This window comes from Chelon labrosus (genome assembly GCF_963514085.1).
Source record: "Chelon labrosus genome assembly, chromosome: 6".
Lineage (NCBI taxonomy): Eukaryota > Metazoa > Chordata > Actinopteri > Mugiliformes > Mugilidae > Chelon > Chelon labrosus.
The window spans coordinates 14,469,964-14,496,321 of NC_140342.1; the positions used below are offsets into that span (position 1 = coordinate 14,469,964).

General features: G+C 41.7%; 1 protein-coding gene across 4 annotated transcripts; it reads left to right on the forward strand.

Moving 5' to 3' along the window:
- The first annotated feature begins 2,797 nt into the window (after positions 1-2,797).
- Positions 2,798-24,505, forward strand: LOC311489843 (5'-AMP-activated protein kinase subunit gamma-1-like). 4 transcript variants are annotated; one of them, XM_084547146.1, is made up of 16 exons: positions 2,814-3,070; positions 4,870-4,935; positions 7,027-7,288; positions 14,404-14,630; positions 16,897-16,948; positions 17,791-17,897; positions 18,580-18,661; positions 19,731-19,789; positions 19,872-19,917; positions 20,014-20,068; positions 20,176-20,302; positions 20,517-20,682; positions 20,788-20,825; positions 20,928-21,074; positions 21,149-21,242; positions 23,212-24,505. In XM_084547146.1, the coding sequence occupies exons 1-16, from the start codon at positions 2,987-2,989 to the stop codon at positions 23,241-23,243; spliced, it is 1,644 nt and encodes a 547-aa protein (XP_084403272.1). In that variant the 5' UTR covers positions 2,814-2,986; the 3' UTR covers positions 23,244-24,505. The 4 variants fall into 4 exon arrangements, with proteins under 4 accessions (XP_084403271.1, XP_084403270.1, XP_084403273.1 ...); XM_084547144.1 differs by having other exon boundaries at positions 2,803-3,070; positions 19,872-20,068; XM_084547147.1 differs by lacking the exon at positions 4,870-4,935 and having other exon boundaries at positions 2,809-3,070.
- Positions 24,506-26,358: the final 1,853 nt, after the last annotated feature.

The window sequence follows — 26,358 nt, forward strand, 5'->3', positions numbered from 1 at the left end:
ACTTCACAAGTCACATGCTTAGGAGCAGAAGAGTTTTTGCGTGCACAATTTCAAGTCGACTGTAAAATTTTGGAGACAGTCTTAGAACTTGTAATGTATATGGCATGTATTTTTTTAACTTTCCGAAGACTCAATTGTATATATTTTCTCAATGAATGGTTGTAACAAAATTGTTTCTTGGATATTTTTCTTCTCTTGTATGTATGATATTACATCATCCTGCCAGTGTGTTTGTGCTACATTTTCTTGGTCGTGTAAAGTAGTCAGAATTTGTTTTTCTTTCTTTTCTTTACTTTTTTTTTTTTTTTTTTGGAAAATGCCTTTTGAAGTGTACAGAGTATGAGGTTTGGAGTTTGTGGAATTGAATTTAGAAACATTTACAAAAAATAAACTATTTTACATGTTAGCAAGTTGTGTATGTGTAATCAGTAATTCCACAGTCATATATATATATTTTTTTTTTTTTAAATATGAAAAATCAAAGCCATTGTTGGTGATTTTCATCCACTGACTTACGTCCTTAGTCCAAACAACAGTTAAAAACCCAAACATATTAAGCCTCTTATCACAGAAGCACCAAGAACCACTAATAATAAATGGTTTCAATTTATTTGATTCCAGCTGAATATAACCCGTCTGTTCTTTGTGCTGGGCCTTGAATGTCGATCCGATCCGAATCACCCCTGGGAGTGGCATTGCAGATTTGACTGCGGCTAAAAATACTGCAGCCTCTTGGTACCTCTGACACTGCTGAAGAAAAACATCTATTACAACATACAGTATGTCAACAAAAAAAAATACATGCACTTCAAGCATAGAACGCTGGTGAACTTTTATTGTTTCAGTTGAGGGTGTGGTTCGATGTTGCAGTGTTTAATTACCACCACCTAGATGCACATAGAAAGTGGTGGCTGGAAATAATTCAGCATAAGAGAAATTATAAGTATCTGAGGCTCTGGGTAAAATATTGTACAACTCAATAAACATGGAGTCTCCTGTGTGCCATGTACTTATGATGGGTGCTTGGAGCTGACAGGATGCATACACATACGAGGGTTAGTTGGGGCGTACAGTTAATTTGTGCAGAAGAGTCCATTGTTTTATTTTTGCTATGTGGAAGCACACTGAACTTTATGAGCTACGCACAAAAACGACAAAAACGCATGCAGATATAGGAACCAACTGCATACAAGTCTTATTGCCAAAGCACATGGCAATTCTGCGCTGCCCTTTATACCATTCACTGCGGTTGTTTGCAATAAAAGTACAAGGTTTCTAAGTTTAAATTTAATATCTAGCAGATGACGAAATATTTCAGTGCTGAGCACAGTTTGATCAGTGACTTGATATACTGGCCCGATCTTTGTTCAGCTACTCCTGGAATCTGCCCCTCCTCTTCTGAGGTAAACCGCGGAGTCCCTCAAGGCTAAGTGTTGGGTCCTCTTGTGATGTACTCTGCCAACTGGCTACGTTAAATCCTTATCGCTTATTTGTTTTTGTTTTTTTTCTCATCCTAAAATTTTTGCTTACTTGCTGTAGTGTGTACCTGTACACGTGCTTTTCTTCACAGGTGTCTGACTGACACTATAAAAGCAGTAGCACTATGTTTACCCATTTCATTGAGGACAAACCTTAATGTATTCCATTTGAACCATTGTGTAGGTTCTACACCCAACTACATCAGGGTGATTGACGGCTTCATAACAGCCGCTTTTAAAACATATGTTTGATCCTAGTTTGCCAGATTCACTAACTAATGTAATCGCTTTTACCTATATAGATATATTTCTATCTATATATATAAAATTTTGTAGGAGACAAAAAAACATCTGGTCATATTTTACCCATTTCATATCGACCAAATGTTACCATATATTCACTGTGATCCTTTGCAATCAGCATTTTGTCTGTGTTTTGTGTTTTAATGTAATTTTACTTCCACCAAATGATGATAACTATATGATTACTATTATTATTGGCTTAATTTTTTACAGCTACCATACGTTGCTTTTCATTCATGTCCAGCCACATACAATCCCACGAATATCTGAGTCGTACTGACATCTGTTGGTGAAACATCTGCGTGCATGAGACCTGGCGCCTGGTGTTGTGTCAAAGTTAGTTTCCCTTTAAAATATGTTTTGGCTTTTTTTTTTTTTTTTTGGCCACCATACAAGGACACGTAAATAATAAACCATGCATCACTCACATGCAAATAAAATTTACACACTCAAATTTACAAACTCACTTCCCAATTCATTAGGTACACTAATGAAAATAAATGTCTTCTAATATAAATAAATGTCTTCTAATATAATAGGCCTGCACTAAATCCCTCTTCATGACAGTTGTAATGCTCAGGTTTTGTTGAAACAGCGCTACTAAAGTATTTCTGGTTTTTAGTCCAGCTCACTGACAACAATGGGGTGGCCAAAATAATAGAAACATGTGTCGGTGCAACACAATACAACTCGAAATCAACAACTCTCTCGGTTATTTAAATTTTTGGCTGGATGTCATAACCTTTATGAATTTAAGTGTACATAATAATCTGGAAGGTGAGTGTAGAGTCTCGCTGTATTATGGAATATATTGGCTTAGATTTAAAAAAATAAAAAATAAAAAATGTCCCTTTAGGGCAACCGTAGGCAGGTTTGTCTCTTTCTTCTCAGGCGTGAGCCCGAGCCACAAACGCGGCAGGAGGGGGGGAGGGGGCACATATTACCTCTGGGTTACAGTCTGCGACACGACACCTGTAAACAGTACTCGTCGCTGGAAGGTCGAGACTCATTTTGAAGCATGTGTGTGCCCTGCCTCTTTTTTTTTAGGGCCGAGCCTACTTCCTGGTGGATGAGGCAGCTCGTCCGTGTTGTCGTAGTAAGCAAAGGGGGGCAGCTGAAGGCGGAGGCGGCTGTTTAACGTCTGCACCAGTTAGTTAGCACATTTTGTTGTTTTCTTTGAAGAAGAGGGATTTTTTTAAAAAAATATGGGAAGCACCGTGATGGAGTCCAGCAAAGAGGGCTCAAAGAAAATGCCAAAAAAGAGGAGAAGTCTGCGGATTAACATGCCAGTGAGTCGGTGATGTATCAACTAATTTCGCTTCCTACTGTGACTTTTAAAATATTTGACTTGTTGGTGAGGTTTTTTTCGGGGGGGAAATGGGCCTTAAAGTTTTAGCCGTTGTAGCCGTTTTTTTTTTTTGCTACATCTTCGCTTGGAATCGCACGCGACGCAGATAGAGGCGCGTGTGTGATTGACAGCTGTCCATGTAAGACTTTCACTTCATCAATCTGGCAACATAACGCAGCATAAACGCGGAGTTTTACTCAACCCCCAAGTGTAACACGCAGGCTCAGGCGTCCCCTAGAGACAGCAGACTGTTTGGAAATGTTTTTTTTTTTGTTTTTTTTCTACTTTAAATATTTCAATCAGTTTGCCTTGCAACCACCCTTTAATGTGATGTCATTGTAGCCAACTCCCCAGTTAGGGCTGTGACTTTATTCATGTCAAATGGTCCATTTTGTCAATTAACCGTGAACATTTTAGAGTTAAGGGTAAGATTAAATGTTGCAGGTTGTCCCACCAAACCCAAAATGTTAAATTCACAAATATAATAATAATAAAACACCTTTCATGTGGGCTTCCCGAGTAGCTAAAAAAGACATATGCAGAAACGAAGCTGAAACAAAGATACTGGACTTGTTAGGTTTTCTTGAAAGACGCATCATTCAGGTAGCTTCTTCAATTCTATATGACTTAAGGTTTCAATATTAAGAACATCTGTGGGTGGTGCACGCTTGATCTTGTTTCCAATGACCCATTAAAGGCCAGAAAACACGGCAGCTGTGGGGGAAAATATAGGATCAAAAGGAACAAATTACCCACATGTGTTCCCAATAAAAACCTAAACTCCTCATCAGTCATTTAGAAGAAGAAGAAGCCATGACACGGATAACTGCGAGTCAGGTTTTTCTGCTAAATAATCACTTAAAGTAAATAGGATTATGTGTCTGGTAAACTAATAAAAAAAAATATACTGGGAAGAACGACACAAAATACAGAGCGAAGGAAACATTTCAGAGGATCCAATCTGCTCCAAACCCAGCAAATCATGGTTCATTAGGCTCCCTACCGAGACGCTTTGTTTATTTAATTCCATTTGAGTTGATTGGCCCGATTCACAATTGCCTCCATTCACGAGTTTGGGAAATTAGTATCTGGGACTGTGTATTTTCTTCGCTTCACACAAGCCAACAAAGACTGAATGGCCTTACTATAGATTTTAAAGCTTCATTCAGCCTCTTGTTTTTCAAGGTTAAAACAGCACACTTTGGTGACAGCTTTATCCCATAGCAAGGATGTATTATTTCTATCAAATCCAACTATTGTACATGTAGTGGATACAGATTGTTTGTGTTACCTGGTCAAAAAAAAAAAAAACTCCCCAATCTCAAATAAGCTTATGAATGCAGCTCTGTTTTTGTGGCTAACGCTCGAGTGCTAGACCTTAGAGTTTTCCACCACTGTGTGAACTTCCTCATTCTCCAGCGTTTGTGGAAACTCTCATAATGTTGCATTAAACGCGTTAGATCGACTTCCACCCCATTACAGGTACGTAAAAAAAAAAAAAACGTTTTTCTCATACAGCGTGCAAAACTTCATCCGTCTAAAGTGGAATGCCAGACCAAAACCGTTGGTATGCATTGTCTGGGTTTCCGTGGTGGTGAAACATGTTTATCTTCTTTTTTGAGCCACAAGTGGATGGGGAAAGTATTCATGCTAACCTGTTGTGACATGCAATTTTCTGCTGTGTTTCCGGGAAGTTTTATCCTCGACACCAAGATTATTTTTTTTTTATTTTATGTGCAGGACTTTGCTGCGTTTACTACCCCGCAAGTGGAGATGAGCGGCTCAACCAAAAGTGGCACTCAGATGGTACATTTAAAGACTTTTACTCTACTTGCCAATTGTTTGTTTTACCGCATACATGAATTTGTTTGCTTGGCTTTGAGCGTGTGTATTGGAAAAGCAATATCTCTATTCTGCCAAGCATCACTGGCTTACAGTAACATTACGCCCACTGTGTCCAGGCACGGCACGCTCACATACAGGAAATTGATTTATTTTTTTCTTCTAAAAGAAAGCAGCCTCATCCTACTGTCTGCTCTAATTCATCTGTATAGGAATAATTATTGACCACTGTCTCGCATCTGACGAAGCAAATATTTCTGTTTAACCTCAGAGGTTAAACATTTGTGCAGCACAGATAAATAAAAATATCTCGTGTGTTGTAAAAGCTGATTTATGTCCTGAGAAAAACCCTCATCGCTGGTTAACTTGCCTTAACAAGCTCTTACACAATGAGAGAGTGAGATTTGTTGGCAAACAGAAAAGATGGGTGTGTGCCTGTGCTCCTTCAGATTGTCACAGGATTGGCTTAAACAGAAATGTGCCCATGGAATAGGGCCAGCCTTAAGCAAATACCGTGAACTCTTGGTAAGGTCACTAGAAAAAAAAAAAACAGCCATTCCTTTTTTTTTTTTTCCTTGTTTTGTCATAGATTCAGTGGTTTGCCTTCATATCAGTGCATTTTACTTCCCGTTTGGACGCTTTTCATATCACGCAATTCATCATTTTTGTTGAGGGTAATTATTGTGCAGGCCTCTATCTACCCGCAGTGTTACCAAAACACCTCACTGTTGCATCTTTGTGTTTTCAGTAAATACAACCCCTGAGCCATAGATGTATAAGAATGCCCCCTCTGTGTCAGAGCCCACAAATGGTTAAAAGATTTGTTGCTGGCACATCCAGAGCAGGCGGCAGTCGGCGGTGGGAGGGAGGCTCTCTCTGTCTCCAGCTAGATTGGCTGCCATCTCTCATGTTTTGTTTTGGTATCTGCACAGCAAATAGAGAAGGGTTCCTGCGTCTGTTTACACGTTATTGACCTCGCAAAGGCGGACTTATAAACACGAGGAGGTCAATGAAAAATGCTGTTAGTACAGTTTAAGTAAAGGGGAGTGCTGATTTCATGATAGTGAACCGTGTTGAAGCTGGTGCTGACTTGTATCAACGGGAGAGCTTCCCTGCAAACCTGCTGCACAACACAGCAAAGATTAGACGCACTTCAGATGTTAAGACACAGTGTTAGATTTCACAGTGCTATGCAAAAGGAACGTTAGTCTCTGCGCGTAGCGAATGCAGCATAAATTAACATGTTCCAGCTCCATTTCTTTCCCCTCGCTGACACAAATTCAGTCCTGAACATTGCATATCAGATAACTTACTGGCTAACCCAGTACGGTCGATATGTTTGCTTAGCCGTGACAGCTAATAGCCTGCACATCTTTTAGCCTCTATGAAGTCTGTGTTCTCACTGTGCTGGATAGTGTTTAGGAGGTGTATTTTCAATCTGGGAAACTAAGAATTGATTTCCGGTTGTGTAACATTACCCAGAGTTAGCAAAACGTCAGCAATCTAGCGGTATTCCGAACTTGAAAACCATGATATCAGATGTATCCAGACGCCAGCATTTTCTCCTCTCATTAAGTCTTTTACTTTAAATAAGGGAATATGTTTGATTTGAATTTGACCCAGCCGAAGAGATCTGCCTGTTCAAGAAGTCTAGTAATGCAGCTTTTATCCCCTTACTAGATCATGAGAGAACATGGATCTAATTGCACTTTGTACATGACACTCACTTTTATTAGATGCCATTAACTCTTACAGTGTGTCAAACTAAAATATGGTCCCATATGTTTAAACAAAACCAAAAAAAAAAAGCAGAAGTGACCAGAGGAGCAGGTCCCCACAGTAAGTGCAATCAGCAGCTGTCATTTCACAATAAATCTCATCTCAGTGTGGCCCTTTGCTTCACAGATTTTATGTGCAGTCTTTACAGTCTTTGCTCACAGCTTTGCACTGCGGCTTCACCCTGTCTCACCTAACACAGTGGGTACACACTGAGCATTAACCGTGCAAATTACACGAGTGCACGGACATAAAAACCGCCTCCTTATTGTCTCGCAGGGAGAGCGACTCATCCGTTCGGCCAGCCCCACCAAAGGAGTGTCTGCGAAGAGCCCGGCCGGCGCCCCGCTGCCCCCAACTCCCCACTCTGCTCCGGTGCAATCAAAGGCAATCTCAGGTTCACCCAAAACCATCTTCCCCTATCCCTCCCATCAGAACTCCTCACCCAAGTCCCCCCATCGTCTGAGCTTCAGCGGTATCTTCCGGTCGTCGTCCAGTTCCACAACTGGAAGCATAAAAATCTTTTCCAGAACCAGGAGAGGTAAGAAGACGAACTAACATCACCCCGACATTAATCATGAACACTTAGCTTGTTGTAAATGGAAACTGAGAGGATGACTTTAACCAGTCAGTTGGTGAACTGTCAGTTTAAGTCATCTGGTAATAACTCAGACCTTTGCTGAGTGTTTTGCACAAGAGCAAAGAAACCAAGGAGGAAATCACTTGTTAAGGAAGTAAGACACAACAGATGAAACTGTGCTATCTCAGAGATTATTTGGGTTTCCTGCTGTATGCAAAAAGGTAAAGACCACATACATGAACCAGTTTCTATCGGATTGAGGTCATCAGTTCAGGTATTTTCCTGCTTGAGACATAACTGACAGAAAACATGTCTAGCAGCATTTTCTCATCTACTGCTCTCGGCATTGTTGCATCAATAAGGAAGTAAAAGTCTCAATTTCCTCTTGGTTTAGAGAAAGAAAAATCCACTGCTTTGTTTTGTGGTGATCTACCGCCGACACGGTCACGAGCCTTGTCAGATAGATGAGTGATTGCTTGATTGTCCCTACACAATCAGTCATCTTATCGATGTCAAAACTTTCTCTTAGAAAAGGAAATGGTTGGCTTTGTTTATTGTCCGAATGCCCAACATTAAGCAGTGCACTGCAAAGGCATTGCATTATATCAAGTTACAAGTCTGGCACCCTTCACATGTGGGATCTGAGCCATAGTACATTCTCCAGCCGCCATTAAAACTCGGTAATAGCATAATGGCAATACTGGTATGCACTAATAACCAGAAGGGAGAGAACAAGGTCTTGTATTATGAACAACAGACCTAACTGGCAGCTTTTAGCTCTCGTGTCTCCATGCATTTGAGTGGTTGATCATTACATAACACAAAACAGCCCGGTCTGTGTGGAAACGGCTCTGCTGGAAGCAACATCACAGCTAAAAGGATGAGTCATGTGTTTTTGGCTCGTACATTTACCCATTCTTTTCAGTTTCCTCCCAGAGAGTCCGTTTGGCAGCGACTGGTGGAACAGCTCTGTTTAGGCCAGACCATAAGAGTCAGCATGCTCCGTTTCCTTTGGAGATATTTATTGATGGTTACCAAACTAAAACACACCAAACACACACACACTCCTCCCATCCCAGCTGCTAAGGATTACTAGTGTGCGGTGTGGCTTGAGACGTAGCGACCTCTCTCGTGACTAATGATGTGGTTTTAAACGTCCGGTGGCCAAGGATGATAGTGATGAAGTACGCTTATAATAACTGAGCAGACTCACCAGATCTCTATTTTTATTAGTGGGATGTTTTTGTAAACACCCTACTTTCGCCACAAGGGTGCGCTGATGGCACAGTCTTGATTTGACATTCAAACTAGCTTTAATACAAAGTTTCTTTACTACTTATGCATACTTACTTGCTTAACTTTTTTCTTATTTTTGTGCATGTGTGAGCATCTGAGCAATTGCATGCATCAGTCACTGAGTCAGTGTTTTTTTTCCTGAGGTGTATATATATATATCTATTTCGCATAAATATCATTACAGTGGTTCCTCATTCCCTGCTGATCTAAATGTGTGTTTTCCTATCGCCTGCACACTGTCAGTCTCTCGCTGCTGAGAGCAACTCTGGCGCTCTCATAGCCTTATCTGGAAGCGACCAGAGCTCCTCACACAGCCACGCAGAGTTATTTCCCCTCTCTCTCACTCTCCCTGTTGCTACAGTGGGCTGTATGTTGTCAGTAAATAAAGGAACGGGACAGTTTTGACTTTCTGACTTCATAAAGCCTTACAAGGACAAGATGGTTTTCATTTGCTTTAGCTGGAGATGAGCTTAATGGATATGGATGTAACGAGAACACTTTAAATGCCTCCTGAATCTGAAACTAATTAGTTTCATCAGGGCGTTGGAAACGTAATTAATGTGGCCGTGACAGGATGTTTGACTTGACTGATTTCATCACTGATATCTGAACCCCCCCCTAACTCATGGTGGCCATTGACCCACTGAGCAGAGTGGAACACTTGCATAACATGTTAATTGAGATCTGTACTGGAAATGCTTTAGCTAATGTGAGCAGCAAATACTGAGTGGGCCATCTGTTACGGGTGTTAGAGGCTCGTGGTATTGAATGGAAGCTTTCTGATCAGCTGACTGAACATGGGATGTCCCCCCTGCTGTCATCTGACAGAGGGTGGGCTCAGCAGTCCTAAAGGTCAACTCCCCAAAAGTTACAGACAGCTGACTGCACAAATGACAAAGGTACTGCTAAAAGCCACAACCTTTGTCTCTTTATTTGTAACCCCTGTAGTATTGCGCTTAAATTTATTACATAGTATTACACGGAGGCTTTTATGTCCGGAAACATTAAGCTTATGTTGTTGTGACGTTGTGTTACATTGTATGAAGACGGAGTGAAGCAGATGTTCCTGTGCTGAATTTACCCTGTGGGAAGAGGGAGGACAGTGGAAGAGAAACGGGGCGGGGAGTTGTGCAGCCCGAGCCAATCGGCGGCACTTCCTTCAAAGACTGGCCTCCTTTTACAGCCTGCTGACACACGTGCTATATTAAAGAGACGCCACCCACAGCTGCACCTGACAATTTACAGCACTGACACTGCTGAGAGAGGGGGAAAGGCGCTCCGGTCCATCACAGTTCTTTGCATCGCTTGCAAGCGGGACGTTGCTCTGCTGAGACTTCGTGGAATTTACAGCTTACATACTCTTGTCTGTTCTGTAGAATATATGAGCTGCTTTCTGCGCTGCATTTTTTTTTTTCCTGGGTCTTTCCTGAGCTTCTCTGAAGATTAATAAGAAGTCAGAGAATAAAACACGTACAGATTTTCCTCATCCACTCGCTGAAGGCGGCCAGTTTCTGACGACCACCTCCTGCTTAGAAGGCAGCTTCATCTGTTGGCTTTACCTTCACACTTTGTTCATATTTCAAACAGAGTGACGCTCACTTGCGGCAGTTTTGAGTTGTCGTCTGTCTCCTTTCGTGATGCGGATGGTCATGGTCAAATTTAGTTTTGAACCCAAAACCCACTGCGATCCATGAAGAGGTTCGGCAGCCTGAGGAGGAGCAAGAAACGGAAGGAGCAAGATGGGCTAGGAGGGAGGCATCAGTCGGAGGCGTCATGTCTCTCTGGTAATGTCCAGCGAGCTACACCTTCTGCATTAGTCCTTTCTTATGTGATCCTGCAGATTTCTCCAATATGCCAGTAATCGTTTCTGCGTGCTGTTCCGTACACTTATCGAGAACAGTCACATGTTAGTTTAAGTTATAGACATTATACTACAAAGGTGTTCAGAAATAGGTGCGCACAGCTGAATAATGCAGCTATTTATTTTTACATAGGTATGAATGTGTTTTTAGCCTATGTATGTATAGGTACTGTGGCTAATATATGTGCTCCATATAGGTTACAGTATTGGTTCCTTGTTTCACAAATGCATACATCCTCAAAGAGCGACAGAATACAGGCCACTGTGGTAGAGCTAAATTAATTTAGATGCATCTGAACTACAGCACATACTGCAGTAATGCTGCATCCATTGTACTAATATGTCTCCAATAATTTAATCATTAAGTGGTATATTAAACAATGCAGTGTTTATTTGTTTTGTAGTAATGCCGTCATCATGGCAGAGTAATTTATAACCGCTTTACCTGATACAGAGTCACTTCAGTGTCATTATTTCTGTCCCACATCCACCGGGAGTTCAGAATAGCTGCTCCATTTTGAAAGCTTCATCAGAATAGACAGAAAGCATTTCAGCATGGGGACAGTCAGAGTTTAGGGCCTTTGCTTATGTGCGGCGACGTTATTTCCGCAAGTGTTTAACTTGATTTTGTTGCTCGACAAAACAAACAGACCACCAAACAAATTCAGTTCCGTTACTTTAAAGCTAATAATGCTAGAGGAGTGAAGATGGGGCAATCTTTGTGGAGTTCAAGTGGCGCTTTATCGCAGATTTCACAGCTCCTGATTTAGAGCCGGTCTGACCTCAGTTGAGTAGATGAGAGGAGCAGGGTCCTGTCATAGTGATGTACGTCCATATGTGGCTGTATAGGATGTGGAGGTCAGTATACGACCTGGTGACACCTCAGTCTAAACCAAAACTCCTTTGGTGCAGAGCCTCTACCCTGCGGAAGCTGAAACCATTTTTGCTCATATTGTTTATCTGAACCCTTTAAGAAGCTTACATCTACATGTGAAGTTTAGTAGCGGTCGTTCATGATCCTGTTACTGGGGTCCTGAACAGTTACTTCCTTCCTGTTTTGAGGAATTCACTGTTCAGCTTGTTCCTAGCAAATTAGTTTGAACCCTCGCTGATAATTTGGGTCATAACTGTCATATCTCCCATTGCTTTACAATTTCAACACCAGTTTCAACTTGCAAACACAGACTTTACAGCTGAGCTTTATTGTGTCAGACGGCTGTCCAGAGGAGGCTGTGCCAATTCGTCTGTCAAATGATGATGAGGCTCTTGTTCCTGCAACGTAAAACATGCCGTTCAGTCCTCAGGGAGCACCCGCAGTGAGACGATCTGCCTTTGCGGGTCTTACACCGACAACGCGTCGCAGTAAATTGTGTTAATACGAGCAGAAGAGACTAGCCTGGTTACAGACCTCTGAATAACTCCCCAGAACTTATTTTATTTATCTTTTCATGTTCTTCTTTGTGTTCTGAGGAAGTTTCAACCCAAAATAAGCAGTTTACAGTGATAAAAACCAGAGTTTGTTTTGCTTTTTGCAGCCGTTTTTGTTATTATATCATGGATAATCAAAAATGATGATTCTGTAGATGGGTAACTAAGTTGATAACTTGACTAAATTCCTCTTCTCAAGATTCAAATTAGAGCTGGAACTAATTTTCAGCATGAGTAAAATATTATTGTTGTTCTTTCCCATTTAAACTTGCACATATCTAGTGGCTCAAGTGGTGGAATAAGGGATAGTTTGGTATTTCTGGTTGAAAATTTACTTATCAGTTGAAGGTGAATTAATTAATTCCACTGATTGTTTCATCTCTAATTCAACATTGTGATGTGATTTGTCTCCCTGGAGCTGCGCCCATTGCATTAGGAGATATATCTGTTCTTGGGTGGCTTCAGTCTGAAATATAATGAAGTACAGTTTTTATGCTTTTAAAGCTAGATGAATCCGACAGCAAGGCATCCATTTTCCGTTTCCTGGGTGGTGGCTAGCTGCCCCCTATTAACAGGCTGAGCAGAGGGCTCCCAACCCCGCTGTTATCTGCTCCTGTGGAATGTGCCACAACAGCGTGGCTAAAATAAGAAGGCTACACAGCGGAAGCAAGGCACACCAAAGAGGCCCGGCGCACGCCAACTAAATGTCAAGAGATAGTGTGCAGAACACTCGGAAAGAGTGAAGAAAAGCTATTCACCCGACACACATCGTTGTCGGTGAGAAACGAAACCATTCCATACTGATGGAATTAGGACAACTCACCCATGAATGATGATGCTTTATTTCTCAGTCATATTCATTTACAAATATTAACCGCTGATACTAGTCAGAAAGTCATCCGGGCATCTCGTGGCGGAGGCCTTGTAATGTGAACCATTTGCTCCACATCACCGCTGTCACTCATTGTCTGGCCTCAGAAATATCCCTCTGGGGTGGAGCCAGGGCAGCATGAGTGTCGCATGTCACCCTGCGTAAGATTGTGGTGCCTGATGTGAAGGAGCGTGTGCGGGGTGTCATGTGACTTCCACCTGACACTGCTGCCGGAGGAGCTGCGTCACAGACGGCTGACTGTCTCCCCCGAGTTAAGTTTAATGTGGATGTGGATGTTGTAATCGGCCTAGTTATTATGACGGGACGCCAGGAACAGAAGAATCCCAACTGCATGATTCATTGCAGGGTTGTTGTTTTTTTTTTTTTTCCAGAATTGATCCAGTATTGATCGCTGGTTAGGGCATTCATTTAGATGAGCTGAGCTTTGGGCGGCCTTCAAGGGATATTTCATTAACGCATGTCAGAAGATGCAGATGTCAACAGCTGTCAGTTCACTGCAGTGCTGTTGTTGAAGACTATTCCACATGAATAATTACAGCTTTGAGATGGTGGTTATATATAATGAGTTAATAGAGAATAAGACCAGTTTAACCAAATGTAGGGGAAATGAAAATATCAGTAATATATAGACATATTCCAACAGTCATATCAGTCAAAATTATTTATAATGTTTTTTTTGTTGTTGTGCTTTTAAACACAATATTTGTTCCCAGTGGTGTCTTCATGTGTTTAAATGACTTAAAGAAAAACATCTTTCTATTATTCACATTTTATTTTCAGGACATGCATCCAGTTGGTAATATTAAGATAAGAGATCCCACACAGGATCCAGGCCTCGGCTCCTTGCAGAAAGCTGCAAAATTATTTAATATATTAAGTTTAAAACGGCGTAACATGCAAGAGTCTGTAACTTGTGTGGGTGAAAATCAGATTGTAGCAGCAAGACACAACTGGTGTTTTCCCTTCTGGCTAATTCCACTTCAATACAGATGAAGAAAGACTGTAATTTTATTCCCACACAGTCCTGAGAGGAGGTCTACCAAAGCACAATAAGTGAAAACACCACCTTAGTGGGTTTTTTTTTACAGTAAAGGTTTGATTTAAGCTTCATGCAGCATTTAATGGCAAATAATATTGTGACAGCACAACACTGCCTGCAAGTATTCTCTCCACATACTATTTTTTGGAGGTCTGTAAATTTCCTTTTAACCTTAATTTACGCTTGATGAAAATAAATGAACAGAAACTGAAACATATTGCCAATATAATGAGTTTGTTCATTTTGTCTTTGTGATGATGGTTTACCTAACACTAGTGTATCTCTGTCTGCAAGTAGCTGGACTGAAAGTTTAACTCGGTATCTGTGTTGTTCCTCAGTAGTCAGGACTCTCCCAGTTCCTGATGGATCAGATATGCATTCCTTCTCTGATATAGCATGTGACAGCACTGGTGGCGTCACAATTGTAGCACCTCAGTCTTACCAGCTAAGCCTGTCAACGGTGTCACTGCCTGTCAAGTGAGGCTGAAAGCGCAGCATGGAGTGACATCGAGAGAAACCAGAGATAAGATATCTCAACTGAATCTTATATCTCTCTGCAGCCTCTGGACTCTCTACACCTCCCTCTACACCGACCCACGCGTCCAGCCAGCCCGTGTTCACCCAGGAAGCCCAGCAGAGCGTTCCCAGCCCCGAGCGCCAGGAGCCGAGCTCTCGCACCCGCTCCCTCTCCACACCCCCAGACACAGGACAGCGCCTCAGCCTTCCATCTGCAAAGCCCCCAATCCCTTCATCGAGCCCTGTGCCATCTTATTCTACCTCACAACAAGTGAGTCCCCCTGGAAAGGGTTTGTTTTTAATTGAATTCTTTTCGAGTTTGTTTGCCTCGGGACAGTTCAGGCAGTGCTTATGAGCTTTGAACAGTATATTAACTGAGGATCTGCCTATCTCTAGGGTAGTTTGGTGCAAGTTTCTGCACATAAATAGGGATAAAGATAAGCATGGTATGTATACAACTTCTTACAGCTCCACAAAGTTAATTCACCTTTTGTTGTTTATGGAGATTTAATCTGTGGCATCATAGGAACAAAACTAGCTCAGAAGCCACCTCTGTAGTTTCTGGGTTTAGAAGTGAGTGGTACAAATTCATAGGCACTGACTGAACTATTGTGGGGCTCAGGAAGGATTTAACTCAAAAACAAGCCTCGCCAATGAACTGCATTCTCCTTGTAGGTAAATTCTTGCATCTGTGCACTAATTTAATATCAGTGGCAATGACAAAACTTCTGGGTCATGGGATGATAGCTAGTTTCCCCTTTGTGGCTACATAACAGAGGCTTTCAGGCCTTCTGTCCACGAGTCATGCGCCTATTTACTCAGTCATAAGAGTTGTTATTTGGACAGTGGTTAACAGAAGGTGCTGATGCAAATCTCTTTAATTCAAGCTCTGTTACTTGAGCATTCTTCATGCATCAACGGGACTTCGTGGCGTTAGCTGTGAGCACCAGTGGCGGAGCAGGGGTGTAAATACTGGCCTGACATTTCAGCTATATCGTAATCGGCACTAGATGTCAGCTACTGTGAGCACAACTGACTTGAACTGCAGCAAAAACAGCTGAGAACATGTTTAGTCTTTGTCACAAGGCTTTTCATTGAATGGTTGTTTTGGTTTTCTGGCAGTCTGAGTCAGATTTCCTTGAGCTGCAGAGGAGCTACTTCAAGACACACTCTGCCATTTTAATGAATAATTATCTGATACCCTGTCTGCTTTGAGGGATTGTGAATTCCAGCCAGAGATGGTTAATCAATATTTCATCACCAGTGGTGTATACTGTTGATATAGCACCATGGAGCAAGGAGACAGTGCCCGTCAGCCTTTCGGTGCATCCCCGATCATACATAAGGGAGTCTGTAAAATAACAAAATGATGCTGTGAAGATGCTGTGTGATTTGTGTATGCCTGCTTCTTCCCAGAGGTTTGCTGTAACAAAAAAGCAGGACGAGGCGGCTGCTGTGATGCAGCAGGGTGAGATTTATGAAAATGCAGGGGTTAGTTTTTTGGCCAGAGAAGCGCTGTGTCACCATTGCAGGGCAACACTGGGGACTGTTGAGCATCTCGGAGCAGGCAGGTATGCAGGCTTTCTCATACTGCTGCAGTGCCTTTGTGTTGAATGTGCTTGCAAATTAGGAGCCGAGGGGAATCGTGTGTCAACGAGCAACGCTTTGAGTATGCAAAACATGCAGCATGACACAGCATATTTTTATTTTTTTTCTACGCTGGGAATCTATGTTGTGTGTGTGGGGTGGGATGCAATTAGCACTATTTCCATGCCACGTTCTCGAGCTGCTGCCACAGCCAAGGTCCCAAGGAGTTGTTTTAGCATGCATCAGCCAATGTGGCTCGTTTTGTGTGAAGACATCAACTCTGGGGATGTGACTAGGCATCCCCAGCTTCTTGCTGCTAAGCAACGTAAGGGATTTCCTAATATGGCGAAGCGGCCAGGTTGGTCCGCATGTAGGGGTGTGTCCTCGGCGCACGACGCTTCCTGCTTTCTCCCCTCTTCGTGTGAGAGACTTTATCTTGCGGTGAGTTTTGTTGGGCAGATTATCGCTTCAACAATGAATTCAGCTGATCCGTTGCAGCCGGATTTAACCTCACACGTCTGTGTAGCGGCTCTGTGAGCGGCACTGGTTCCCTCTACTGCAGCAAATGGATCAGGACTGTTCCACTCCGAGTTTAAAGGGGGGGTGTGTGTGTGTGTGTGTGTAGTCTAATAATAATAATAATAATGCGCCGCTGAAGTTGCAGCTCCACAGCAGCGCGAGTATTTTGTGTCACGTTACTCGTGTATATTTAGAGGAGCTGGCGTGGCTTTATGTAATCGGGACAAACGCCGGTGTGGCGGGAGGCAGATTCATTGTTTTGGTGTGTTTTATTGCGCACCACGCTCGGTGAGACCACAGTCTGCTGGAGCCGCTGGGGGAAAAAGTCGGCGTCGCTTCGCTCTGCTGCTGCCCACTTAAGATTTACAGCAAAGTTTTTTGTTCGCTGGAGTGCTGCTCTTCACTACAAACGTGTGCCTTTTCTCTCTTAGGTCTACGGTTTATTCGAAGGCATGCTGGAGAAACTTGAACTAGATGATGATGGTAAGTGTCCCGCTACGTTTTCTGCAGAACCTCTTTTTCTACTTTAACGCAGTTCGTCGTCTTGTATTAAAGTGATCAGGCGAACACACGTAATCTTGTCGTGTTTCTAGTTTTAGTTTACGTTTTACCAGGATAAAAAAAAAACATGAAACTGAAATCTGTTTGATCTGACGCCACAGGCATTGTCTGCTCTGTGAGATCCAGTGAATTATCTGCTCGGAATTTCCCATTTAGGCTGTTTACTTACTGAAATATCCATGTCTAATCAATGTTAGTATGTATCTATGTATGTGAAATTCAGCCTGTTGAGCATGCGAAACATATTCAACAGGCTTTCTATAAGAAAAGATTTCACACATTTCCCTTGCAGCAGTTTTGTAAGGCTGCAAGGAACCTTTTACTTCTATGAGTTAATTAAATGCAAAGAACAATTAAAAATGTTTTCTTTTCGCATAGTATACAGTGATATGAAATTAGGAGAGCACAAAATCTTGCATCAAGTTACCCGAAAATAGTTTTATCTCCGTTCACAGATTAACTCAATTTCTCGCCATGTACAATTCGTCCGTTTGAAAAGAGTTCTCCGTGTATGAATGATCTGCGAAGGATCTTAGCCGCCTCAGTACTTTGCTCTTCATGTTTTTTTTCCGTGGTTTCTGTGCTTGTTGATGTGTAATTATCTCAAAGATGGAGCACCAAAGTAGCTCTAAGTGGTCCGGCTCTATAATGGGCTGTGTGTGTGTGTGTGTCGTTTCCAAGCTCTCATTATATATTCCCTGTGAGATTTCTCCTTCCTCTTAAAGTATTTTCCTTTTTTGTTTGTTGTTTTTTTTTTATTACAGCTGCTGAACCTGAGAGTGATATTTACATGCGCTTCATGAAATCCCACAAGTGCTACGACATCGTTCCTACAAGCTCCAAGTTGGTCGTGTTTGACACAGCGCTCCAAGTTAGTACTGCATTTTATTACACTTCCTCTTACTAAAGATAACCTGACCAACAGTGAGTTGTCAACTCAGTTTGTCACATTGTGCAGCAACTTTACAAGGGACAGTCGAGCCCGTTTGCTTGCTGACTAAACTTTTGTAAGGTTTCTTGTACTGAGAACTGAGGCAGACGTTCAGCCCAAGTTAACATTCAGTTAAACGAGCCAAAGTATTTTATCTCGGAGCAGTTTCTGTGAAGTGGTTGATCTTATTGTCGTAAAGCAGTTAAACAGTAATCCCGGAGCGGTTAGGCCTCTTTGATGTGTAGATCTTCAACGAGTAAATTCACCGAAGCTCAGAGTTAAGTAAAGAGAAGCCAGCACAAAGTCACCAAGACTTTAGCCTGCACTTCACAACAGGGCTGCAACTCAAGGTGATTTTTTTTTGTTATCTTTTTGTGCTTAATTGTTTAGTCTGTGAAATTGTTGGAGTACTTACGACATTTTGAAATGTCGTACTTTTATCCAACATACAGCCCCAAACCTGAAAACATCTGGCAATTTGCTGTTTTGCTTAACTGAACAGCTGATTGTATTAATTAATTGTTATTATTAGAATAATAGACTTTTTCAACTCAAGATAATCATATATTTCTGTGAGGTATTTTTGTATAATCTTGTTTTTATTTTAACCGATGCTTGGCAGGTTAAGAAAGCGTTCTTCGCCTTGGTAGCCAATGGTGTGCGAGCTGCTCCACTATGGGACACAGAGAAGCAAAGCTTTGTGGGTAAGAACTCTAAAACCTGTCAACAGTTTGAGTATTTGAAGATAATGCCTTTCTGTTTTATTTTTATATTTTAAAGAAACTGGCGTGGGAGAGACTTTTATTACTGTTTGCAGCTTTAGTTTATTTATTGGGTTTATTTTGTTAAAAAGAAAAAGTTTAGGAATCAAGAGTGCGTTCACACTTGACAGGTTTGGTTCACATAAACTATATTGCGAAAGCTCTGTTAGTGAGGTTTATTTTAGCAAGTGTGAATGTGCCATTGAACTTCCAGACAAGCAGAATGAGACCCACCTATTCGCTTGGTCTTTGTCCCCTAAATATTTAAGTACTCTACTTGATTCCTGGTTCCTCTCACTGTAGAAGCTATGTTGCCCATTGGGTACAGTCTATCACAGGGCTTCCTGGCACTGTTTTGACTCCTTTTTACATTTTGATGTATATATAGACTTTTTACTTTTGGTCTGTGAACTGTGTCTGTGTCAGTCTGTGACTATGAATGCACCCTAAATGTGAATATTGCCATATGTATGAATATATTTGGGCCACAATTTAGTTTTAAAATACGCTAATATTTATTGATGGTGTCTCTAAACTGAGATGGAAAATTTCCTTGTTATGCTGGTGTGCCATCTCTAAATGAACACAGAGGAAACACTCTGTATTAACGCTGCCGGTCATGGCTAGTGGAGCGTGATGCTATATTGAGTAGAAGTCATTAGAGCTGTCATAAACCATTAAGCACAGCAATGACTCCTCAGAGTCTGGAAAGGTTGCACAGATAGAGGGAGAATAACGGCTCTGCAGACTTTCACAAAAATAAACCTCCTGGCTGTGAGACGGTGTCAAAAGGCAAAGCAGCCGTGGATTTGTTGTGCTTTATTCCAAGTCGGCCTGTGATGAATAATAAATGCAGAGTCAGTGTGAGGGTAAAGCAGGGAGTCGGTGATGTGTTGTTTTTTGAGCCACGCCCTTGTAAACGCTGCCTCTACTCTGTTTCACAATGCCTGCAGGCTCGGCCCTGTCTGTTGTTTATACGCACAATGTGTTTTAATTCCTGTTTTCATGGCAGGAATGCTGACAATCACAGATTTCATCATCATACTACACAGATACTATAAGTCACCAATGGTAGGTCCAGTTCACAGATAAGGTTCACATGTTCCACTGAGGATCCCTCTGTTTTTATAAACTTCTATTTCTCATATTTCAGGTGCAAATTTATGAATTAGAGGAACATAAGCTTGAGACGTGGAGAGGTAAGTCTTTTGTCATGTTATTGTTGTGTGCATACAAATACCCTTTATTAATTATATTAGCAGAATGTAAAATACTACTTCTATTTTCATCCGCAGAGGTTTACCTTCAAGCAACATTCAAACCTCTGGTCAACATATCACCAGATGCAAGGTACGCTTTCTGAATTTGAAGTAACAATGCTTTGTTACACATTTGTGAGTGCCAGCAGATCCGACTGCGCTACTTGTGACTAATCATCGCGTTTGCTGTGTTCGCAGCCTGTTTGATGCAGTGTACACCCTCATCAAAAACAAAATCCACCGCTTGCCCGTCATCGACCCCGTCACAGGGAATGCACTTTATATTCTCACACACAAGAGGATCCTCAAGTTCCTCCAGCTGTTTGTGAGTCCTACACGCATCACTATCAGTCCGCTGGTGGAGAAGCGTCTAATCAATGTGTTTATTAAGAACCTTCAATATCCTCATGTCTCGTCTCACTTTCCTTTGTCTGGCGCCCCCTAGTGGTGTCAGTGTGGAAATTATTAATAGAGTGTTTCTTAGATGCATTGTGTTAACAGTGGCGTCTCATTGCTGCTTCATTGTTTGTGTGTCCTAGATGTGTGAAATGCCAAAGCCAGCTTTTATGAAGCAGACTCTGGGCGAGCTGGGCATTGGTACATACCACGAAATTGCTTTCATCCACCCAGACACGCCCATCATCAAAGCGCTCAACATCTTTGTGGAGAGACGAGTTTCTGCTTTACCTGTGGTGGATGACTCAGGTGAGATCACAACCCCTGTGCTGATTATGTATAAATTATTAATATTACTAAATAAACTTTCATAGTTACTGTGATTTATTTTATTTTTTTTTTTTTCTCTGACAGGCAAAGTTGTGGATATTTACTCCAAGTTTGATGTGATTGTAAGTTAAAACTACAGCTTCTACGTTTGAAGAAACTAAATGCCAAATATTAACTGTTGAACTTCTTTCTTATTTATTTATTTTTACTGTATTTGTTTGCAGAACTTGGCTGCTGAGAAAACCTACAACAACCTGGACATTACGGTGACCCAGGCTCTGAAACATCGCTCGCAGTACTTCGAAGGAGTCATGAAGTGCCATAAAATGGAAACAATGGAGACCATTGTGGACAGAATAGTCAAAGCTGAAGTAAGTACAGTTACTCAGAAACGGCCAATGATTAACTCAAGATCTCATTGGTAACTGTGTGTTTTGTGTTTTAGGTGCATCGGTTGGTGGTGGTAGACGAACGCTCCAGTATCGAGGGCATCGTTTCCCTGTCAGACATCCTCCAGGCTCTGGTGCTGAGCCCTGCAGGTATAGATGCTCAGCATTGCTAGGCCCCAACTCCCATTCTGTCCTGGACCCTGAGCTCTCTCCCCCTCACCTGCCCCCTAACCCTGCCCCAGGTAGGAAAAGTGGCTGTTAGACTTGCAGCTGGCCTTGCCTGTAGCTGGCTTGTAGGAGGCATGCAGCTCGTCTGACGTCCTGTCTGTCCCGCTGGATGCGGCTTTTTGCAACAGTATGGTGTGGACTTTGTGTCAGGACAAGGGGTGTGTCATCTTCTGTCAGGACAGGGTCTCATTAATAGAAAACACGCTGCTGTTCGATGCACACACTGACTCTCTCCACCTCATGCACTAAAATATATTATACAGTATGTCAGAAGATGTGAGGTAGAGGGATGTCGGCGCACTCTTGCACTCTGCACTCTGCACTGTCAATTACGGCATGCTTGGAAAAGGCACGTAAAGCCCTGTGTAGCTTGAGGAACCAGTATGTATGTAGTCAGCGGTGAGAGACAGATACTTTTGATCCTCTTTGAATTGTGCGTGCCATGAATCACACATATAGTATGTTTATCAATTTAAAAGATGATGTTGTACGCCAGGAAAGTGAGCGTGAAGCTGTTCAATGAACTATCTCTCTCATCCATCTATCTATCTATTGTTCTATCGTTCCATTCTCTGTACGGAAGGAAGCTGAAGACTTAAGTTTCCACAACACTATATATTATTCTCTCATTCTTTCTATCTATCTATTTATCTGTGACATTCTTGACTAACAACATTATGTGTGATTCACGGCTCAATTAAAACAGGATCAGAAACCTCTCTGATAACTCTACCCCCAACTATCATACATACATTTCCGTGGTGTTTAACCGGAACAGATGAGAGTTCACCTCTTCTTAAGTGTTATTTGAGATACCATCAGTAGGAGCAGAAGGCTCAAGCTCAAGTATCCATTAGTCACTATTATTATAACACAGATCTCAGACTGAACTGTTGCAGATGCAGAGCAGTCGTGATTGTGAGTAAGATAGCTAACATGAGAAAGACTGATTTGAATGAAGCCGACAGCGTCTCATGTTGAGCTGTACGTTTAATTGAACTGTCTGTGCGACTTTAGGTCGAGGCAGATCCTCATATTCTACTGTTGGATATACAGTGTACTTCTACCAGTATGAATTTCAGTAAGGGTTACTTGCAGCAAAGTAAATGATGTTATCATGTGTTTTTTAGTAGCTGGAGCTTTTGTCTTAAATATATCTCCAAAAGTTGTTAATGTTGCAGGATGACAGTAACCCTCACATGATCCAGAGATGAGTACAGTTGTTGGTGATATATATTTTGCTCAGTTGATGCTTGGCTTACACTATATGTAGCCACATCTTGCTCTACATTGATGTTTAGTATTGATACGCTTCAGAGAAAATACGCTTGTACAACTTTAGCGGTTGAAGCGTTGGAGGACGCTGCCGTGTGTTTGGGTCGTAACGCCGTCGGACAGAAAATTATTGACATGTTTATATCACTGTTTACATTTGTGCATTGACACAGCCTCAGTCAAGTATCTTCATACGGGCTCTGAACAAAGTCCAGCGAGGCGGTTGTTGAGGGGTTCAGAAAGAATGATAAATGTTTTTGGAAGCTCAGTTTAGACGGAGATGTCTACACCGTTAAATTAAACACTGTAGTCTTTCTGTTGTTCATCCGAGCCCAAAGAGACTAAAATGTGGTTGTCAGAATAACAGAAACGTGGATCTGTACAACACAATACAATTCAATAGGACTACAAACCTCTCCAAAATGAAAACAGGTTGAAACAACAGCTCTGTCAGTTATTTGAAACAAATGCTGAATACCATAACCTTCATGAAGACAGGGTTTAGTGTTGATTATTCTTAGTAATCCTTGAATGAACGCATTTAACTGCAGTTTGTTTCTTTGTAAATCTTGTCCGAGTTGAGTTTTAACCTTCTATTCATCCTCCTCCTCCCCAGATGCCTGCAAGGAGGAGAGCCTGACTGAATGAGAGTGGGGAGCATCAGCTGAAATGGAGGTGTGATGGGAGTAAATAAACGGAAAGTTTAAGGTGAGGGGGTGTGAGGCTGAGCGGAGCCGGTCCGAAGGTCCCAGAGCCGCCTGCAACCGATGCACTATAAAGGCTGGGAATCCAAAGAGCTAGACAGCGGATTGAAGTGGACTCCTGCACTGAGGATAGATTTTTCTGAATTTATTTCTTGTTTGTTTGAACACTGATCAGACACACACACACACACACACACACACACACATTACACATACATTATAGAGCATGTAAACACGCAGACAAATACATTATGGTCACCTTCCAGGGAAAGGTGAGACATCTGAGACGGGTTCTAATGAATTTGGAGTGTTTTGTGTTGTGTGGGTAAAATCATGCTGACGTCTTTGCATGATTTAACATTTTATAGTTGAATGTTATCACCTCCAGGAAAACTTCACAGGAAAGGTGAATTATAAACAGATGCAACTTATTTGGTTTGATAGCAAACTACACTTCACCTCCAAAGAGGCCATTTTATGACCAATGTCACTAAAGGAAAGTTTGCTGGTGCCAATATCAGTCAGTGCCCAATCTTTATTTGTACCTTTTTGTTTTCCCCTCCCCTCATGTTATGAGTGCAATTATTAGGGATTGTTAACAAGATCATTGGTTTGGTTGCATATTTTGAGACTAAAGTTTAAAACCATATCAGAAGACTTTCTGATAAATCTTATTCTGAAAAGAAAAATCACATTATTTTGGCACACACATGCAGAAGTAAATTTAACTACATTAATTCTGTCGGCAAGAAGAAAAGAGATCGCTCTCACCTTTATGTCACGAGTGGTTTACAGTCACTGTGGCCTAAAGATGTCTTGCTGGTTATACAGGATTTAAAACGCTATCTTAACTATTCTTACGTTTATCGTCAGTGGTTTTCATGTTTCAGATGATCTGAGACTCCAACGTGCAAAGCAACGCGGCTATATCTCAGCTGTAGCTCGACAGGACTCATCTCCAACTTTGACTGTAAATAGGATCGTTTTCGGGAAACGTGTCACAGAAAGCTTTATTTTTACGAATGTGTTTAAAAGAGACTGCAGTTTTCATGTTATTTTTGTAAATATAGTTCAGAGAAACGTATCGGATCAACATGTACTGTAAATGTGCAAGCATGAGAAACTACACTTCAGCAGTATGAATGTTCTTTGTTTTACTTTTTTCTATTTTTCTGGATGCGGAAAAATAAACGGACACTGAATGTACTTTAAATCTGGGTTCCTGTTTTTGTTTTGTTTTTGTTTTTTTTTTTTCCCCTGTATACCCATCAGCCAAAACATTAAAACCAGTTAAGTGAATAGAACCTGTGACAATAAACAATGTAATGTTGGCGTTCATGTGGATGATACTTTGGTACCTACCACCACCTGAACACCAATCACACCTCCATGGCAACTGCAAGGGGACGTTTGTTGCATCCTGGTGCCATATGTTCCACCGGGCCACCTTCTTAAATAGTTCCATGATCCAGTTCTGATGCTCTCGTGCCCGTTGTAGCTGCCTCGTGGATGGGGCTGCATGAGCACCCTGACTGGTCTGCAGCTACACAGCCCTAAATATAAAACAATCTAATGCTCTTACACCTTTCCTTAGATCTCTTCTGATAGGTGATAGGTCTGATAGAGCTGCAGTTTCTGAGATGCTCTGACTCATGCTCTTCAATGTCACCAAAATCTTTCCACCATTCTTTCTGCTTTTAACATCAACTTTGAAGACAAAATATTCACTTTCTACCTTATACCAGAGGTTTTCAACAGGGGGTCCGCGACCCCTAGGGGGTCCGTGGAGGTACTGCAGAGGGGTCGTGAAAGTTTTGGTTGATCATATATTTTTTTTTATATTCCCCCTGCAATTTTTTCCACAAATATAAATGTATTTAAATACACATATACATAAGTAGGGGGTCCCCACTTCATCTCTCCATCAGTTTGGGGGTCCTTGGCCTGGAAAACATTGAAGACCCCGGCCTTATACTCTATACCCCACTCACTGACGGGTGCAATAATAACAAAATAATTGGTGTTATTCACTTGACCAGTCGGTCATAATGTTATGGCTGATCTCTGTGTATGAATTTGCCTTATGTATCTTTATTAATACTGAGGGTTATTTCTTAGCTGAGCTTCTCTGACAATAGTAATTGTCCTGTTAAAATTCATCTTGAATCTAGAACATATGCACCGATCAGCCACAACATTAAAACCACTGACAGGAGAAGTTTATAACATTGACCATCTTGTGACAATCCAATATTCTGCTGGGAAACGTTTGGACTTGACATTCATGTGGATGTTACTTAGATATGTACCATCCACCTATACCAGACCAGGTTTAGGAACAACTCAAAAAACATGAAAAACAACTCAAGGTGTTGACCTGGCCTCCAAATTCACTAGATCCCAAACTGATCGAGTATCTGTGGGATGCACTGGAACAAACCTGATCCACAGAGGCCCCTCCCCTCAACCCAAAGGCCCCCATTAACAACATTCTGTTGCCAGACACCACAGGACACCCTCAGAAGGCCCATGTCCATTCTCTGATGAGGCACAAGAGACATACACAATATTAGGAAGGTGGTCATAATGTTATGTCTATAGTGCTGAACAATTAATAAGGTGATGAACAGACCTCAACCTTGTACATTTGTAGTTCTGTAGATGAACATTAGATGGATATTTTCGAAGCCCTGGAACAGACCTGACCTGTGTTTACTCTGAGCTAAACTGCACAAGTCGTCATAATTTCGGCTTCGATCTTTAAGTCTCTGTTGGTCAAACACACCCAACCTCACTACTAACACTTTCCATGAAGGACTCCCGCAAGTCTTCAGCAACTGTGTTGCAATAGTTTCCTCAGCAGCTTCACCCGACCAATTTAAAAACATGTCATGGTGTGTGCGTGTGTACTAAACATCCAGACTTAAGGAGTTTTGTTACTTTACTCTGTAATGGTTTGAGCTGAGTATTTGGTAATCACCACGCACTCTTTCCACATCCTCTTTCCTCATGTGAGATTTAAATGCTCATCTCGCACATCTCTTTCTCCTCAGCGTCTC